We start from the raw sequence: 18770 nt of genomic DNA on the forward strand, positions 1-18770 counted from the left end.
GGGAGGGCCATAGTAGAAATCATGGATGCACCATTATGTGGCTCCAATCCCCTTCCAAACAGGCAAAAAGTGGCTGTATTCTCTGTCGGAGGCCACAGACTGGAATGAGAACCAGAAGGGGAAGAGAAGGGCTGCACTACAGCTCCACATCTTGGCAAGTCCTACATTCAGAGGATGGATTTCATCAGCTCAAGTGGTGGGAGTTCACAGTTCGGAGACACAGTGTAGGTGCTTTCACCACCTCTTAGGTTCAGTCCTACTTTGCACAGGGTGGGCAGTTCTCTCGAAGCCATGGATGTTCTTTGCTCATAGCATACTTTTCCAATCCAAACGCAGTTCTTACAACTCACTCTTCAGAAGAGATCCAGGATTACTGATTGCCAGGTGGGATTTTACAGGCCCTGTTGGAAAATCATAAAACCCTGCGCTCTCTGGCACGCAATCGGAACAATTTTTAAGAGGCAGCCCTCTGCCTGAAAATCGTTCAAATGATGGCAATGCAGGGACTTTGTATGCAAAAGCAATATTGAAGAGTCTAGCTGTTAGCTCTCCTAAGGCTTAGGGACATTAATTTTCCTCCCCCCACCCCAGCACAGGATGAACATGCACCAGAGAAACATGTTAGTGCTGAATGTCTCACCCCATGCACCTCTTGTTGCTCACTCTTCCAGGCACAAAGATCTGCTTTGATAACACGTTTTCCAAAGTATTTCAGTCAAAATCCAGTATTTATAAAAAGAAATTAAATGTGATTTTTAAAAAGCAGTTTGTACAAATGACACAATACAGATCAAGACATCAATTATGCCTGGATATCTTTTCACACAGTACGGCAGAATCTTTAATTTTTACTTAGACAGCACTCCCTCCAGCCCCCTTACATGGGCAGAATATAATGTGTGTAACATTCCTTCAGCACCTCTACTAGTGCAACATTTCTCTTTAGTACTGCGCCACATCTAGTAGGAGATACAAACCCACAAGCTTCTGACTTACAAGTAAAGGTACTCCCAACTGAATCACAGCAACTCAGCATTGAAGCCCGCATCCTGCAAAGCACTTAGGCATGTGCTTGCAGTTTAAGTTGTCCCAATTAAGCACATCCTCAAAATTAATCAGATGCTTAATTGCTTTTCTGGAACAGGTTCTAGGCAAGTATTAAGGAAGCACAGGAAGTCCCAGGAACCATCCCAGCACCCCCCATAATATTAGTCTGGCTGCCTTTACTCCCCCAGCATGGGGGCAATAGCATGGCTGGGAACACTGAACATCTCCAATTGGATGTGCAGCAGATAGCAACTGAAACACTGTTGAAGGAGAAGCACATACAAATCCTTTGTGAGCCCAACTCCCTTGCAAGTCTTATGACTGTTGTTGGTTCCCCCAGACACAATGCTCTGTGGCTACTTCATCTCTACAGCTTGTCCAAAGAACAGTGGACAGAGCGGAACGTCAATCAAACTTATCCCCATTTTTAAACCAACTATAAATCTTTTCCAGGTTTCAACAACTTTCAAATTTCAAAGAAACTGGAAAAAATTCAGAATGCTTATGATTTCCCCCTCCTCACATTAGCCCTATGTCGTTTGTCTGCACCCTCCCAATACAGCTCACCTCTAGTCTAGAAGACTGATGGCCCATGGCCTTTAAGCCCAGTAAAACTGGCCATCAAAAGGCTGTAATCAGGAATGCACAAGAGATTCCATTAGTCTCTTTTTTCTAATAATAATGATTTTTTTTACAAATTCTAAATTCAATAAATGAGAGTTTAATTTCTTTTTTCATACATGATCTTAAAATGAGATTTTTAATTTTTTATTTATTCCATAAACAATATAACAAAACTCAGCAAGTTAACAATATGACGTTTTCACCATACAGAGTCAGTCACAAATATTTAAAACCTTTGCAACAAGAACAACAAAACCAAAAATATTACAAGAATAATTTACAAGAGGATCTATAAAACAGCGAAGCGCTCACAAATTTTCCAGTTTCCTTTACACAATATCACTACACTCTTTCACAACATTTCTTTTTATTACAAAATTCCCAACAAAAGTTTAATTTTTTTCTTTGTATTTTGGTTTTTAAAACCAGAAACTTTTAAGTATACATCCTTTTATTAACACCCGGAGGTGCAAAAAAAAGGAAACCTCACACATACAAACACTTCACAGCACTTTTCTAAGAAAAATATACACTTACAAAATATTTTACAAATTGGCACACTTAAAAATATACAAGATTTTGTAGGCGTCTTAGAGTGATCCTTAAGAATTATACTTCAATTGACTCTACAGAATATTTATAAAGCTTATTCTAAAAGAAAAAAGGCAAATAATTTCCAAACATGTTAAAACTGTAGTGTAAAATGTTAAACAGAAATGGATATGTTACATTCATAAAAAGGGCCATTTACTATTTCTTAAATGCTCAGGGGGATAGAAGTTATTTTTAGCACCATAAAACAGTAGCAACTTACTAAAGAGGTGCCTCTAGTTCTATGGAAGTTAACTTAAGGAGCAGTACATTCAAATCTCTGTAGGCAGCAGTCAAAATGTCTACAGCCAGAGCTGCAGGCAGTGAAACAGAGCATCTCCTTAGATTCCTACCCTGCTTCCCACTGGGAGTAAAAGACAAAAGGAGTTTAACTGGTATCTTTCTTTCTTTTTTTCTTTGTTTATTTTTTAAATCTTCCCTTTGTGCTTTTGAAATGTACATTTTTCTATCTACCAAAGGGCAGCAGTGAATACAAATTTTATATCTTGTTTCCCTTTGTACCAAGTCTTCACAGGCTCAGCAAACGTATCTAGCAACACAGCTATCACGTGAGATTGAGGGCACCCTCCTTTATATAGATCCAAATTCTCTTAGATGGCTGTTACTCCATTGCCATTAGTGTCACTTTTTACCTGAGAAACAGATTTTAAAAGCCTTGCTTCTACCACGACATTGTACGTCATTTATTTTTTGCATTATTTTACACACTGAAAAGATAATGAGGCACATTCTCAAATAAGATGTCAGTGGCTTGAGCCATGTAACTTCCACTAGACTTTTTGGAAGCTGCATAGGAAAAGTCCGGTACACCAAGTTGAGAAAGTACAGCTCAAGGACCTGATCCTGCACCAAATGAAATTTATGAACTTGGTTCTCTTCTCATTTACACCAACTTCAATGGAGTTTCTGACTTACACCACTGTAAGGCTCTAACCCAGCAAAGCAAATAAGACTGCTTTAAGCACATGATTAGTCTCATGGTATTAGGCATGTTTGGTCAAGTATTTAAAGTTAAGCAAGTGCTTAAATGCTTCACTAGACTGGGGCCTAAGTGAAAGATAACTCTAATCCAATGGGTGCCAATGTTGCAATTGCTGAAAATCTTTATTTTGGTTAATGGTAGACTGAGCTATAATACCAGAAAATAGCAGCAAATTTGATCTGTCAACAATAAAGTTATGCCCATGGCAAATATTTCGCAAAGCAGGCATCATCCATCCAACTGAATGCAACCATTTTTTCCCTTTTGGCTACATCTACATTGCACTCTCTTGTACAAGAACATATGCAAATGAGCCACAGCGATGAATATCGCTGTGGCTCATTTGCATACTTAATGAGCCGCCACTGTAGCGCAAGGGGCTTTTGCACAAGGACGAGCAGTCTACACTGCTCCTTCTTGTGCAAAAATCCCCCTCTTGCGCAAGAGCCATTCTTCCGCTTATTTTCAGGCAGAATGGCTCTTGTGCAGAGGGGGTTTTTGTGCAAGAAGGAGCTGTCTGGCTCCTTGTGCAAAATGGCAGCTCATTAAGTATGCAAATGAGGCACAGTGATATTCATTGCCGTGTGTCATTTGCATATATTCTTGCCCAAGAGAGTAGACGTAGCCTTTCAGTTCAGTCCCTGATTCAGCATGATATGAAAGCACATGCTGAAGTTTTAAGCACAGGAGTAGTTCTATTGGCCATATCTGGACTATTCACATGGTTAAATACATTGCTGAATTGGAACTCTAATTCATTATTTGTGTTCCTTATTCAAGAAACACCTATGCTAAAAAAAGGGAGAGGGTCAAGGGGGGCAGAATACATAACGAAAGTTAATTCCTTTTATGCTTTTTGTGTACTGAAGTTCCCCTGTATTAATTTTTGTCTTTACAAAACCTCTATATGCAAGTACCACTAACAAAACAAAAAGGGGGCAGTAGTGGTTGTCATTTAAAATCAGGTTGTCACGAGCATTTATTTTGAAAAGAAGTATTCCTCATAATGTACTTACAAAAAGAAAACAAGAACATTTCCCTATAAATATAGGAGGCACCAGTCCTGCTAGAACTGGGATTAGCAAATGCAGCATTCTCCTCACCATGACTCTTTCCAGTACAGGGATTTGCTCATTCAATTCTTGGAACTGGAATGAGAGCAAATGAAATTGGGCCAGTTTATTCCAATCTAAGCCAGGCTAATAATGGGTCCTTTTACATTGATTTGTTTGTCCCTACATGTATTCTAATTTATTTGATTATACCTCACTGAAACTGAAATCTGCCAGAGTTGCAGTACAGTGCGTAAGAAAGTAAAGATACTATACAATTTATATAGCATCCTTCATAGAAAGGATAATAAAATGCATTTATTGTAAGAGTCAAACAAGATACACTGAAAACACGGACTTCAAGGCAAGCTGTAACAGGAAATGGCTTAGTGACTTGTAGTAAACATCCCACATCGATGAGCCAAAAACATATAAAATAGCAGACCTGTGAGGGATCCTAAGGAGGAAGACTAAAAGGACGCAAAATGGAGATGGAAGGGGATATAAAGAGAGGGAACAGTGGAGTGAATCCTTGGACGGACCTTGAGGAATTAAAAGGGAGATTAAAAAATGGCAAGAGGACAGTGTATTGACAGGATCCTGAAGTGAGGATTCTAGCTGCAATATTTTGGACCTCCCAGAACTTTTGAGAGGAGTAGTATGCAAGAAGGAAGCATGCTAATCAGGATGATAGAATGATAATTGGTAAAGGCAGCTTTTTTTGACTAGGAACAAGATAAAAACTGATTATGAAAATGTTCTCGAGGTAGCTTTAGGCAGGTGCACAGAAAAGGTAAACAAGGATAGAGCACAAAAATTTGGTTCAGGGAGAATTCCAAGATTTAGGGCTTTACAAGCCAAGTTAAAGGGTGAGTTAGCAGAAGGCTAATGGAGTCACACGTGGAGCAGGGTCACTGTTTCACCACAAAGGTCTTTTGATTTTCAGGAATTCAGTGCAAACGAATGATGTCACAGTCAAAGGCTGACAGAGTCAGGGAGGCCAGAGAGATGGGAGACAGAAGGCTGAAAGAGTGAGTCAAGGGAGATGGAATCTGCACTTAATATTGTACTGAAATGTATGGTAATTGAGTATTAATGGATTTTGCAAGATACAATACAATATTTGAGAAGCTTTATGTACTGTATTCATGTCCTATTGCACATTTCTCAAATGCCATAAATATTGCTGTATGTTTCAGTACAATGTACCTTATTACGAGTCACATACTTGTATGTTAAACACATGTAACACAATGGAGACTGACAGAAATGTGCTTTCAAGTGAGGTCTGAGTCAAAGGGCAGGGAAATGCTATTTCCTAGAATTAGGCCTGACCTAGCTCCATAGGAGCAGCAGCCTAACCATCCAAAATAGCAGCGATCGCCGGTTCCTACCCTCCTACCCACCATGTGCAGAACAGGAAACAGCTCTAGCAACAGTTAGCAACCCTTACTTTATAGAGCAGGAATTCTCAAATGTCACTGCACTGCAGTCCCCTTCTGACAACAAAAATTACTACATGACCCCAGGAGCAGAGACTGAGTTGGCCCAAGCCTTGCTGCCAGGGGGCTGGGACAGAGGAGGGGTTGGGCGGAAGGCAAAGACAAAACCCAAGAGCTTCAGCTCCAGGCAGGGGGATTCAGGTTGAAGCCACTAAACTTTGGCCCTGGGCAGTGGGGCTTAAGACTTTTGCCCTAGGCCCCAGTAAGTCTAAGTCAGCCCTGGTGACCCCATTTCAACAGGGTCAAGACCCATTTGGGTCTCCCGACCCACAGTTTGAAAACCACTGTTTTAGAGCATTTCACCTAGGTTCACTACATAAATACAAAATGCGACAGTGACTTTGACATCACATAGGCCTGGGCTGGTCTCTTCGGGATCCTTTGTATGTGGATGGGAATCTTTGTATGTGAATGTCTTCACTTGTGCAGAAAGAAAGATGGCAGCCTTTTCCCACACAGTGCCATTCACTGGGGTTATGAAGAAGGGCAGGGGACAGGCTATGCTCTGTGACTATTTTCTGCCACACTAGACATTCACTCAGGAATTAATACTGAGGAACACAGCTCTGAGTTAGACATTGCTACTGTGTAGCCATAAGGAGAGACAAGCAATGGAGCCACGGCTTAAGCAAAGCCTGTGGGTAGCGGCCCAGCTTATAGCTTTGGCTTTTAGCGGTTCTGGGGTTCCTTAGACCTAACTCCCCATGGATTTTCTGTGGATTCTGCACTCAGCTTGGGTCCCATAAATCAACAATTACTATGAAATTACAGAGCTAACAATCTGATCCAGAGTTACTCATTCCAAGAGGACCTATAATGTTATTTTTCAGGATAAATCAACTCACAGTAATTACAAAGCAGATTATTTTTTAATAACACTTAATTTTACTTAAGAGAGAAGGCTAAACTAAAACCCAAATATTTAAACAACCCCAAATGCTAAGAGAGTTTGGATCCATATCAGAAGTTTGCAACTCAGTCCCATCTCCATTTTTCAATACTAAATAAAATGGGGAATCGTTTAATATAAAAATGTATAGCCATCTCTAACTCTGCCATTAATATTACAGAAAAAAAGACTATATATAAAACACTTCCATGTACTGCAAACACAAAGTGTATCCCTATCTACTCTGAAATGCCACCTTAATAGTCATGAATATGTTGAGGAAGTGATCTCGTATTAGATTGTTACTAAGGCCCCTCTCCTTTTGAACCCATAATTTTCTATTGCATAAATATGTGACCTAACCTTACTTCCCACTGCTTCCCTTGGCTCCCCGGTTAGCAGGTCTCTTGCATATCAAGGTTTCATAATAAATCAGCAGCAAAATGCACAGGCTCTCAGTTGCACAAGGAAAAAAAGTGATTTTTTGTTATATTTTTCCTCTTGAGAATGCGAGTATGGTGGGGTACAAATAAGGCCTTCTGAAAATACTTTTAGCATTCAATACTTATCCACTGTCTTAATAAAGTCCAGTTGTGTATGATCTGGCCTCGATTTCGTGAGATCACAAATATTTCCATTTTCTCTTTTATTATGTACCGCATGAAAAAAAATTGTTGTGTTGAAAATTATTTTCATTTTAAAATTTCAAACAATATTGGCAATGCAAAGTTAAACACTTAGAAAACACTGAAGCTGTGAGATGAGAGCACTTCTGACAGGATCAGCATAAAAATGTTCAAGAAACTTCTCAAAGAAAAGTAAATAGCAATAAACGTATGAAATGTATTAGTTCTAATTTTATAACTATTTTAGAATTTATCCCAGGTTATTATAAAATATATAAAACTGAGATACAAAGTATCAGCAATATAACTTTGCACTTTAAATGATCTTCAGCTATAGATTTTGCTTTAAGAAAACGGACACTTGAAAAGTAAGCTGTTCTTTAGTCGAGTCCCTGTCAAACTTACCTTGAGTGATTTTCTGAATTCCTCCAACATTTCAGCTCTCTCAAAATTTCATCATTACTTTTTTTTTTTGCTCATGTTTCTAAAGAGAGGACATTACATACAATTTCCCAGCTTCAGTTTTAAAGTTTTTTTTTTGTGTGAGCTTTAAATCACAGGGCAAATCCATGAAATGAGGTAAGTCAATTTGGCACATTTTTAGTTATGTCCATAAAACTTTTGGTAGATTGTATAAGTGAACAACATCATTTTCATTGTGAGTTACACGTGCTTTCAACGGGGTGGTTAATACATAATCACTGGAATGTTTATAGTAAATCAAAAGGCATAGTTCCAGAAAACACTCACAACCCAAAGTTGATAGAGAAGTAAAAATATGTACAGTACAGTCACTTGTTCATAGTTTGGCACAATTTTTGTTGTTGTGTGGGTAATAGTGCATAAACTACTGTACAACAGTATGACTTTTAAAAGTCTTTCACAGAGAATACCAGATTAGGTTTGCTTTCAAAGAATAAATTCCCACAATTTCAAACTCTTCATTTCAGCACTTACATTTCAACATACCACAAGGCATATTTTGAAAGAAACAAACAAAAACAAAAACAAACAAACATCAAATGTCTTTTTAGAAAAAGGAGTCTCTTCTTCAAACACAGGTAAAACCAAAAATGTTGTTTCTGCTTTAAGAAGAATGTAGTCTGATTCCCTGCAGAAAAATCAAACATTTTATGCCATCTTAGTTAGCTTGTGTGGAATCACCACAATAGGATCATATTCTCTAAACTCTGATACAGTAGATGAAGCTTTATGATACAGGTTATGATATAAACAGCAGAGGGGGCTAGAAAGCACTCAAAATTGCCATATGAAGCTCAATTATGAATGAGTTTTCATTTTGAAACTATAGAGCCTTTAGTTAGATATCTTGGCTTTTGGATGCATAACCTCTTTTTTGTGTTTTGTTTTATACAAAATGTTCAAAAAAAAGTCTTTCCTTTTCAAAATCATTAAAAAGAGCATATAAGTAATTGGGGTTTTTTTTCAATAAATAAGTAATTAAAAACTGAAGAAGCCAAACAGCAGAAAAGAGTAGCCTTGTTAGTTTTTTAACCCCAGCCAAGCCAGAAAATTGGTCATTCTTTTAGGTAGCTTGCAAGTAATAAGTATTTTCATGCACTTAAAAAAAATTGTAAAAGGGGAATGTCTCTTTCATGCAACTCTTGCTTTCAGGAAGGAAAAAATGAGGAATAGCGGGCTTAGCAGGTAGTAGGAAAGTTAAGGGTGCATTCCAGCCAGTTTGGTGCAGCATTACCTCAGTTTTTCAAAAGAAGCTGTCACAGATGGGTCCTTATGGGGCTGTTCACGGTCTGTTCGCTTTACTTTACAGTTCTCATCCCTCAGTGATTTAGAACTTGATTTATGACGATACAGCTTTTTATGGGTAGGTCCATTATTGCCTAAAGTGCTCAGGTTACTATAGCTTTTATCAAAAAAGGGAGAGTGAATGTCTATGTTGTACCCAGTTGAACAGTTGGGACGACTGGGATCACAAGTTGTGGCTTTGCCATTATTTTTGCTTGAGCCCTTGTTGCTTGACTTGTGATTCTTTGCAGTTCCCGGGGAATTGCCATTTCCCTTTTTCTTGGACTCTTGCGATGTCCCTGCCAAAATTTTGAGAGTTTTCAATTTCAGGCTGTTCGATTCAGGTGACCGGAATATATCTGGGACACTGCTATGGCCTACAGGCCCCCACAAGGGTTCAATTGAGGCCATCATAAATCTCTGAACATCTGCCATTCCAGATGCAATGTTGGATAAAATATTGGAAGGTTCCTCAAATTCTCTTTGATCATCATCAAGGAGGTTGTTAGTGTTTGCTATGTTAGTTTCAGACCAGCCTGTATTATTGTCTTTTCTTAGTGACCATTCACCAGAAAGTCCATTATGCTTCCCTATCTTTACAGAGGTTGGACTGCGGTGCTGAATGCATTCAGCTAGTGCCTTTGTAGTTGAGGTTGTATTATTTAACTGATTGACTGTCCTGCTACCAACTGCTTGAGCCTTTTCACCATTGACTCCAGCTGCATTTTTCCCTTTTCTTGTTGACTTGGGAGTTTGCCTAGAATTCTTACTTTGTGGTTTATCAGTTCCTTTATTAGTTTTAGGAGATTTTTTCCTAGTGTTTTTCTGGGGAGAACTTTGGTTTGTACCTACATTCTTGCTGGATGAACTTTTCCTCTTTGATTTTGACACTTTGCTATTGGTGCTAATTTGACCAGATGGCTCATTAAATGTTGATAAGCATGGACTTTTTTCAAGGAGACTAACAGAATCCTCATCATTAAACATATGGAACTGAAACTGATGATTATTTAAAGTAAACCCATTATCTGCCTGATCCTGGGTCTGAAGAACCCCACAGTTCCACTTGACCTTTTCAGTATTGCTTAGCACGGTCTGAGTGGTCTCCTGAAAACCTTTCAGATTGCCTAGCGATTTGGTGTCTGACACAGTTATCTGAGGGGAAAGATTGGGGGTGTCTGGAGGAGACATTTCCGAAAGTGATGACTGACGGAACTTATCAGGTGTGAAGTTGGAGATGTCTAAAAGATCCGTAGACTCTTTCAAAGGGGTTATTTCATCTATGCTTTGTTGGATCACTAGCTTGGGACTGCAGTGGGCCAAGAAATCATCATTAATATCATCTTCGCCATCCTTTTCACAAGACTTTAGACTTAAAGAACTGTAATTGCTTGAACTAACTGACAATGAGCCCACTGAATCAAAACTAATGAGTCTGCCGTCATCTGTGCTTAGTGTACCTCGTTGGAAATGAAAGCGCCCCTCTCCATTATTAAAATGACATGACTGATAAGAATCGTCAGACTGTACTTGTTGGTTATCTGGCGTATATTTTTTTTGGTATAGCAATTTGCTGCTATTCAGATTTACTTGACTATATCCAGAGGCTGGAAGATTGTCTGCTCCTGCTGAGCCACCAAACTCGTTTGATAATGCAGAAACCTCCCTCAAGTCACTTGCAAATTCCTGATGGTTGCTGCTGGCAGCCTTGTTGGCTGGCCACATGGTACTGAAGTTGGTCTGATCAATTTCTATGTGGCCTGGTGACTGCTGCAGTTCAGATTCTGAAGGCGGGGACAGCACACAACTCTGGGCTGTCTGCAGAGCAGAGAACGGCTTTTCTGCCTGAACAATGCTGGGGAGGGAATGCTGCTGTTCCGAGGGATGCTGGGTGAAGTAGGAGATACCAGTGTTACTTGACAAATCAGAAGCATCTAACAATGTCTGCAGATACCCGCCAGGGATCAGGGGTACATTGGTGGTGATATTAGAAGATGGTAAAGCTTTGTCTGGAGAGCAGGCAGCTGGCAGGAAATTAGCATTTTTAACAACCTTATCCTCATGGCACTCAGAAATCTGGGAGCTTTCTGAAGCACAAGGAATATTTTCATCCTTCAAATTAGCTGCTGTGTCCTGATTTTCCAAAGCAGGAGAGATTTCTCCCACACTGGTGGCAGCTTTGATTTTCTTACATTTCAACCTGGCTTCACTTTTGAATTTGATTCGGCGTAGCACTTTCCTCTCTGTTCCCTTATAGTCCCTTTCCTCTGATTTGTACTTCACTGAGGCAATGCCTGTGATGTCATTTAAATGTAATCCATTTGCACAGCTGGGGGTAGCTATGGCTAATGCCTGCATCCCTTTCAGGCCTGCATCCTCTTTACTGCTGCAAGGCTGCTTCTGATCAGAGGAGTAGGACCCCAGTTTGTTCACCGATTGCTCAATGGCTTTAATTCTTTGAATCCTGTGCCTATTTGCTATTTTGCATTTTCGCTTTCTCGGGTGAGGGAGGAATGAGGCATCGGAGCCATTAAGATAGAAATTCTGTTTGTGATAGAGAGATGATCTAAGATAATCCATCCGGCTCTGATGCTTCTCTTGCCAGAAGCCCTTTAGTGGGGCCAGTTTTTCATACTTGCAAAGCAGTTCCTCACTGAGTGTAACAGTTGTCTCATTGGCATTGACTTTACTGAGCTTCACCAGCATATGCTTCTCCCCTTTAAATCGGTTAATGATGATGTACTTGATGATAACTGGGGGCTCCTTGCGAGATACTTTTCGCCTTTTCTTGGGGCACCAGTCATCATCATCTTCCTCTTTGGGTCCATCCGGGAGCCACTCTTTCTTATCCAGAATCTTCTCGCTCTCGATGGAATCCACATCGTACAAGTAATCATCACTGTATCGCACTTTCCTCTTTGCCCGCAGCCCATAGTTCTGCTGAATGAAGGAATTGGAATGTTCCCTGGATAGATACTTACTACAGTCCTTAATATCCCGCAGCACATCGTCCGAGGACTCTGTGCAGGTGCTGTCATCGCTGAACTCCCCGGAGTCCTCTGTGGAATTCACAGAATCCAAGAAGTGGCTCCTTTTAGGGCCTATATACTGCACCACCTCTGTACTGTTGCAAGTTTTGTTTAAGGCAACTTTCTCCTCCTCTCCTTCCTCCTCCTCTCCATCCTCCTCTTCTTCCCCCCAAATGATGCCCTCTTCAGATTTGAATTGGGAAGGATCAGCAGCACCACCAGCTCCTCTCTTCAGGGTACTCTTGCTGTCCCTTTTAGTGCAGTTGCCAAACACACTGGGAAAGAAGTTGAACTGGGCATCCTCTTGCAGAGCACTGGTCTTCTCTCTCACGTTGTCTTGAAAAGATTCATATCTAATCTTTAAGGAGCAGACGTCACTTCCCAAGGTTGAATCATCATCATCAAACATATAATTATCCACATCTTCCTCAGAAAACAGGTTTACAGAAAGCTCGTTCTTGGAGCAAAGGTCAAGCAGCTCAATTTTACTTTCACTAATGAAAGATTCAAAATAGCCCCATTCCTGGTTGGGATTTGTTAGTAAAGGTTCCTCACCATTGCATTTGTCTAATAGTAATCCCTCATAATAATTTTTCTGAGTGGGGTCCTCTGAATCACTGTCAGATTTCTCTGCATCTCTTTTGTCTGCTGCCCTCGATTTATGCATAGGGAAGCTTAAAAGCTGGTCTGAAAGCAGTTGATCCCCATATCTCATGGTTTCTCCTGTGCTCATGCAGTGAATCCCTATATCAGAGACTGAACAGGTATCATAATCCCTATTTATATCACCCACTTTCAAGCTTATTCCCGGCTCTGCATCAATGCCGTCCTTTGATTCAATAAAGCAGCCTAGACAGGTCCGGCTTGGCTGCATCAAGCAGTCACCAGTCAGAGCTGACATGCCTCCGGGCTCCATAATTGTGAATGGAGCCTTCTCACAATCGCCTGGCAGAGACCAGGAGCTCATGCCCTTTGTAACACAAGATGTAAGAGAAATAGCGTGTGCAGACGAGTCATCTGAAGTGTGCTCAGGTACATCAGTGAGTCTCAGAGGAGAAGGAGGGCTCAGCAAACAGGGCTTTTTTGATGTCAGAGGCGGCAGCACTCGGTGGCACACTTGATTTTCCTTCTGAGCTATTGTCAAGGCTGAAAGTGTAACTGCAGCATCTGCAGCAGTGCAAGGCTTCTCATCACTGTCTGGGTCATGTGACTCTGAAGGAATTGAAAGAAAAAGAGAGGGAGGAAGGGAGGGAAAAGGAGAAAGAGTTAATTTAAGAACCTTGGGATTCTGATTTGATTCTTTCCCCCTCCTCTTGTTATGTTTTGGGAGATGATTTTTGCAAACAAATTATCTGAAAAATATCAGGGTCTTTCCTACAAGACTGCAATGTTTAATTTGTGTCACTAATTAATTTTGTGAAGTACAAAAAAAAATGCAAACATGCTACCCCCTGTAGCCTTCTGGCACATGAACGGGGTTATATTTAAAATACCACTGATACTTGTTTATTTTTAAAAATATACATGCTGCTAAGTGGATACTACTATGTCAAATCTGGGTAAAAATAATTAAAGTCTAATAGAAATGTTCCTATTAACGTTTTTTAAATGTAATTGCAATGGAAATAAATACTTAAATAAATATTCTCTTGAACATGTGGGTTGCAAATACACATGCAAATTGTTAGTGCTCAAGAGTTAGAAAGTTACACTGATTTAAAAATGGAGAGAATTAATTTTTGTGTGTCCTTTAACATGTACTGATACCTGAGTAAGAAGAAAAATTATACGCGCATACACATGTACATAAATGATCTTTTCTATTAATGTGGAGGCAGATTCTTATACCCTTACTTATGTTGAATCATCACTTACGTCTTAGGCAGGTCTACTGAAATCAAATGAACTACTCAAAGCAGAAGGCTCTATTCAATACTAATGCGTGTGGCAGAATCTGACCCATACTGAAGTAGCAAATACAAATAGATGTAACCAACAATGTGTCTATAAAAAAATATATGAGCCTAATGGAAACAGTTTGAAGTGCCAGGAAAAGGAAGAACACTGTGAAAAGGACTTGTACATACAGAAAGATTTGGTATCCATGCCATCTACTATAATCACCTTTATCAAGAGTATTTATTTTACACTGAAACAGATGAGAAACAATTTAATGTATTTATGCCAATATACACTAGCTTAAGGAAGCTCCTCACTACTGGCAATCTTCAGGGTTGAGCCACTTTTAGCTTTAAAGCCTTAAGCAAGTAAGTGCAACCTACAGCTGAAGTGATTCGGCATGTGCCCAGCATTCCAAATAACGCTACCATCGGAGCACTGTGAAAATGGCAATGGAATGTTTTACACACACAGGCACATTACTCTCTACCTTTAAACATATATAGCTTTAAACTTACTGAACTGTTTTCCTTGAAATATGGGTTGTTTTTCCTTTTTCGGGAGGACTAAAAACACCTTTGTGTTCCTCAGCTGAACCCATTTTTTAGTTTGAGAGTTGAAAAAATTTCAATCGAAGTATATGGGAAATAGTTTTTTGGACAGCTCCCTTAACTTCAAAACAAAAGAAAAAATTCAGGTCCAATTAAAGAAAAAGAAAAGAAAAATATCCACTTTGAGCTGACAGGAAGACGGGGAATTGAAGCCCAAAGGAATAAGTCTCTGCAAGCAGTGTTCCCTCTAAGCTGCGCAGCAGCACAGCTTTACTGGTGATTCATGAGCCCTGCCCAATCAGTCAGCTCTGTGCATGGAGCCCTGAGCCTCTGATGTGGCGGAGCTGATGAATCACTGGTGAAACTGTGCTGCCCTGCAGCTTAGAGGGAACGCTGTCTGCAAGTTTCAAGGACATGAACAAGAGGAGCTAAAATGACAATGGTAACTCGATGCTAAAGCATTCACTGGCAACTGAATAATCTCGGTTTTCTAGAGCTACACCTACAAAAATGAATTTTAGTTCTTTGAGATGCAAATCCTGAAAAATGGATTTTCTAGGGACTGTGTAGTGCTAAAGTTCAGATAATATTCAATCAAAAGGTGTATTTTCCCAATGGACTGTACTGGCTTCAATGAACAGTGGCTAAGAGCAAAGAAGAGCATTTCAGACTCAGCTATGGATTTTTGGCATAGTTTTTGGTCACAGTTTAAACATTATTTCAGTATTTTATGGTACCTGCCTACCTTTAGTTTCTGACTTTCTAACCTTGTATTGATCCATGAGAGGACCCTGCCTTTTATCCCAAGAATGCTTAAGAGCGTTTGGTGAGGGATATGGTCAAAGGCTTTTTGAAAGTCACAGTATATTATCTCTACTGCAATCACCCTTGTCCATATGTCTGTTGACCCCCCTCAAAGAATTCTGATATATTGGTGAGGCAGGATTTCCTTTAACAAAAGCTGTGTTGACTCTTTCACAACATATCATGTTCATCTATGTGTCTGGTAATTCTGTTCTTTATTACAATTTCAACCAATTTGCATGGTACTGAAGTTAGGCTTATGAGTCTGTTATTGCCAGAATCACCACTGGAGCCTTTTAAAATAATGGCTGTCACATTAGCTATCCTCCAGTCACCTGGCACAGAAGCTGATTTAAGTGATGATAAATTACATCCCACCAGTGCTGCAATTTCATATCTTCCTTCAGAAGAGGAATGATGGCATACGAATTGACATGCTGACTAAGTCACTATCCCCAAGACTATAGTGATCCTCACATGACCAAAGATACTGACATCAGGACATAACCTGCTATTGCTTCAGCATCAGGACATAACCTGCTTTTGGTTCAGCATCAAGTGACTGCATAGCATGGAAAGATCTGGGCCAAAACCTTTAGAAAATTCATTACTATACTTCAGTATTTAATTGAGACATTTTTCTGTTTCTGTTTATTTAACAGAAGTAGTATCCGATTCTACAAATCAAATCATTTTCTATTGACAAGGTAACCATTGATTCTGCTTGGTAGCAGTAGATTAGGCACAGGCATAATGGCCAGGAAATCTCTTTGTAGCTCTAGCAACTGTCACCCACTATTACTTTACAGACTGTTTGCATGTATCTGATAAAGAAAAGATTGGCCGAAACTGACAGCTAGATTCTGAATTTTGTCATGCTGTAAGTCACATATGTGTGTTTCATATCTTACTAACCTATTAGGTAATACCACTGCTGTTCATCTATACATCTGGATTTACAGTTGTGTGGAAGAGAATAGACTTTGCACCTACAGACTTACAACACAATTACCAAATTCGTTTTGATAGGATACAAAGCTCTGAGCCTAAAACAAATCACAGGATTGGGCTCTCAAAAATCCAATAAGGTCAAATATCAACAATCAAAAGGATTAAAAGGCCAATACAAGGTTTAAAAAGAAACATGCCATGTATGTTTAAATAAAGTTTAGGTATGCTGCAAAGAATGAAAATGCTAGTTTTTTATCTCAATGCTAGAAACTTGAAGAATAAATGACTTCAGAAAATGCTCAGAGGCATTTTTATTTTAATCAGGTTTGCAGGAAAGCATCTCACTGAAGAATACTTTTAATTAGTTATTGCTTTCGTAAACAACTATGAGAAAGTTGAAAATGACAAAAGACAAAGCTAGATGCAGGAAATTTGGGCATGTTCTTGAAAGATGCCAATCAATCACGTTCCACTGATTTCAATGGGAGTTGAAATTACTCAGCAGTTCTCAGGATCATGACTTTACCAGTAGAATGTGTTGTTGCACAGAAAACATGCCTAGAATTCTAATGTGATCTTGGGACAAAGTTGGAGGGGGCATGCTGCCAAAATGGTCACAAAAGCATGTGCAGTTACCAGTAAAAAAAAATTTAAAAACCCAACACAACACCCCACCAAAATCACCAATTCAGATCTGTGTGTGGGCACTCACATATGTGTGGGGGGAAAAAAGCAGCAGTTGTTGCTTAAGGTTTAAAAACTGAAGATTCATAGCTGCAGCAACATATTTGCACAAAATATCCATCTGCCCCAGTGCTCTACATTTTGAAGATGTCTGTAAAACTCAGAAATTAAATATATGAACTAGGAAAATAGGTTGGCTTGCTGTTATCACTGCTGCTTCATGTGTTGTAATTAGGTTTCCTTACCATTTTCTTTCACCCCATTAATCAGGATAGTTTCATGGTCTTCTGAGGCACAATCCTTATCTTGTTGGTCATCCATCAATTTAACCTCTTATTGTTCATTCCATGCTCTGCTGCATTTGGCCAACCTGTACATTTTCAAATACATAATTACAGTCATTAAAATTCCTGAAATAAGCTCACAGAACTGTGAATAAAAGAAAAAAATACACACACCAACTAACCCCATTTAAGAGAAACTATTTATTACAGCAAAGTTGCTATCATATTTTCACTCTTCTACTCCAAAATCTCCCCAGTTCAGTGTATTTCAATTGAGTTAAAAAGATATGCCCCATTTTCTTCCCAAAAGAATAACAAGCATCAGTAACACAATTGCTTTGCATTTTCCGAGGAAATTTTCACTACCCCTAAGAATTTAATTCTGTGTAAATCCAAATTTCAGTGATTCCCAAGTTTGTTAAAAAGATTTCCAGCTTCCAGATACCAACATTGTCCACTGCTGTGGTTGCAAAAATGTTTCATTCAGTGGACCACAAAGCCCAGTAAAAGAGCTACAGACGTATTTTGATAAGAAAGACTCCCCATATTTTTGGGAAAATTTCCCATTCATAATATAGGCATCATTTAGAGTATTTGCATATAACTTTAGCTAGATTAACATTTAAGTATGACAGATGCTCTACATTTTCCCGTTACAGTCTGCTTAATAATGTCTCCTGCCTGTTAAACATGCATTCAGGAGATACAGCGTCTAAAGTAAAGTAGTAAGTAAGCCAGCTTGACTTCTTTGGAATGGGCTGCTTGCTGTGTGAGGAATCTTTGGTAGGAGGAGTACTGCAAAGTGGTAAGGACATTAAACAACTCCATTCCACCCATCTCTTGTGGTTTTCAGGTGGAAGACAAATGTGCAATGATCATTCATTTCAAATAACCACAAGTGAGTATAATCAATGATTGTACATTCGGCTATCCAAACCTTTCACATTTGAACTGCTTGCTCATTTCAAAGCACCGCAAATATTACATGGGGGGAGGCAGGATGAACTCACACTCTGATCATGTCTATGGAATGCTGCACGCTTTAATAAATGCCCCTATTTATTTGAATCTGCCATCATCTCTTCAGTGTCTAGTGGTGATTCACTAACCGAGAAAAGTCAGAACAGGACTGAGAAGCTGAAGCCAGTTCCCTCACAAGTAACTTCCATCCCATCTGAGTAAATTTGACATTCAGGGTAAACACCACATTCTCCAGAAAGAAAAAACACAGATACAGACACAAACCACAAGCAAGCATGGACAGCATGATCCCAATAGGGTTGCCAGGGGTCTTTTTTTGGGGGCTCTGTCCGGTCAAAAAAAAAATCCAGAAAATACCGGACATGTGCACTGTCTGGTATTTTCTGGTTTTCCGACTGGGTGCTCGGAAGCCTGGCGCGGGGAGTGGCCCAATCGGCGCTGGGAGCCCTGCGTGTGAGGAGGAGGAGCAGCTCGGTCCATGCGCCT

At 39.6% G+C, this 18770-nt stretch overlaps 1 protein-coding gene across 17 annotated transcripts in view; it reads right to left on the bottom strand.

The window, feature by feature from the left end:
* Positions 1-1749: 1749 nt before the first annotated feature.
* Positions 1750-18770, bottom strand: part of NEXMIF (neurite extension and migration factor) — a 292741-nt gene continuing 275720 nt past the window's right edge. For 16 of the 17 annotated variants that reach the window (XM_075940888.1, XM_075940887.1, XM_075940883.1 and 13 more), the window contains 3 exons: positions 17265-17389; positions 9052-13342; positions 1750-8445 (listed from right to left, as the gene is read on the bottom strand). In XM_075940888.1, the coding sequence (XP_075797003.1) occupies positions 8295-8445; positions 9052-13342; positions 17265-17340 (4518 nt within the window). In that variant the 5' untranslated portion in view covers positions 17341-17389 and the 3' untranslated portion in view covers positions 1750-8294. Of the gene's footprint in view, positions 13343-17264; positions 17390-18770 lie in introns of all 17 variants that reach the window. The other variant, XM_075940889.1, reaches the window with a different exon arrangement.

The sequence above is a fragment of the Pelodiscus sinensis genome, chromosome 13, assembly GCF_049634645.1.
Source record: "Pelodiscus sinensis isolate JC-2024 chromosome 13, ASM4963464v1, whole genome shotgun sequence".
Lineage (NCBI taxonomy): Eukaryota > Metazoa > Chordata > Testudines > Trionychidae > Pelodiscus > Pelodiscus sinensis.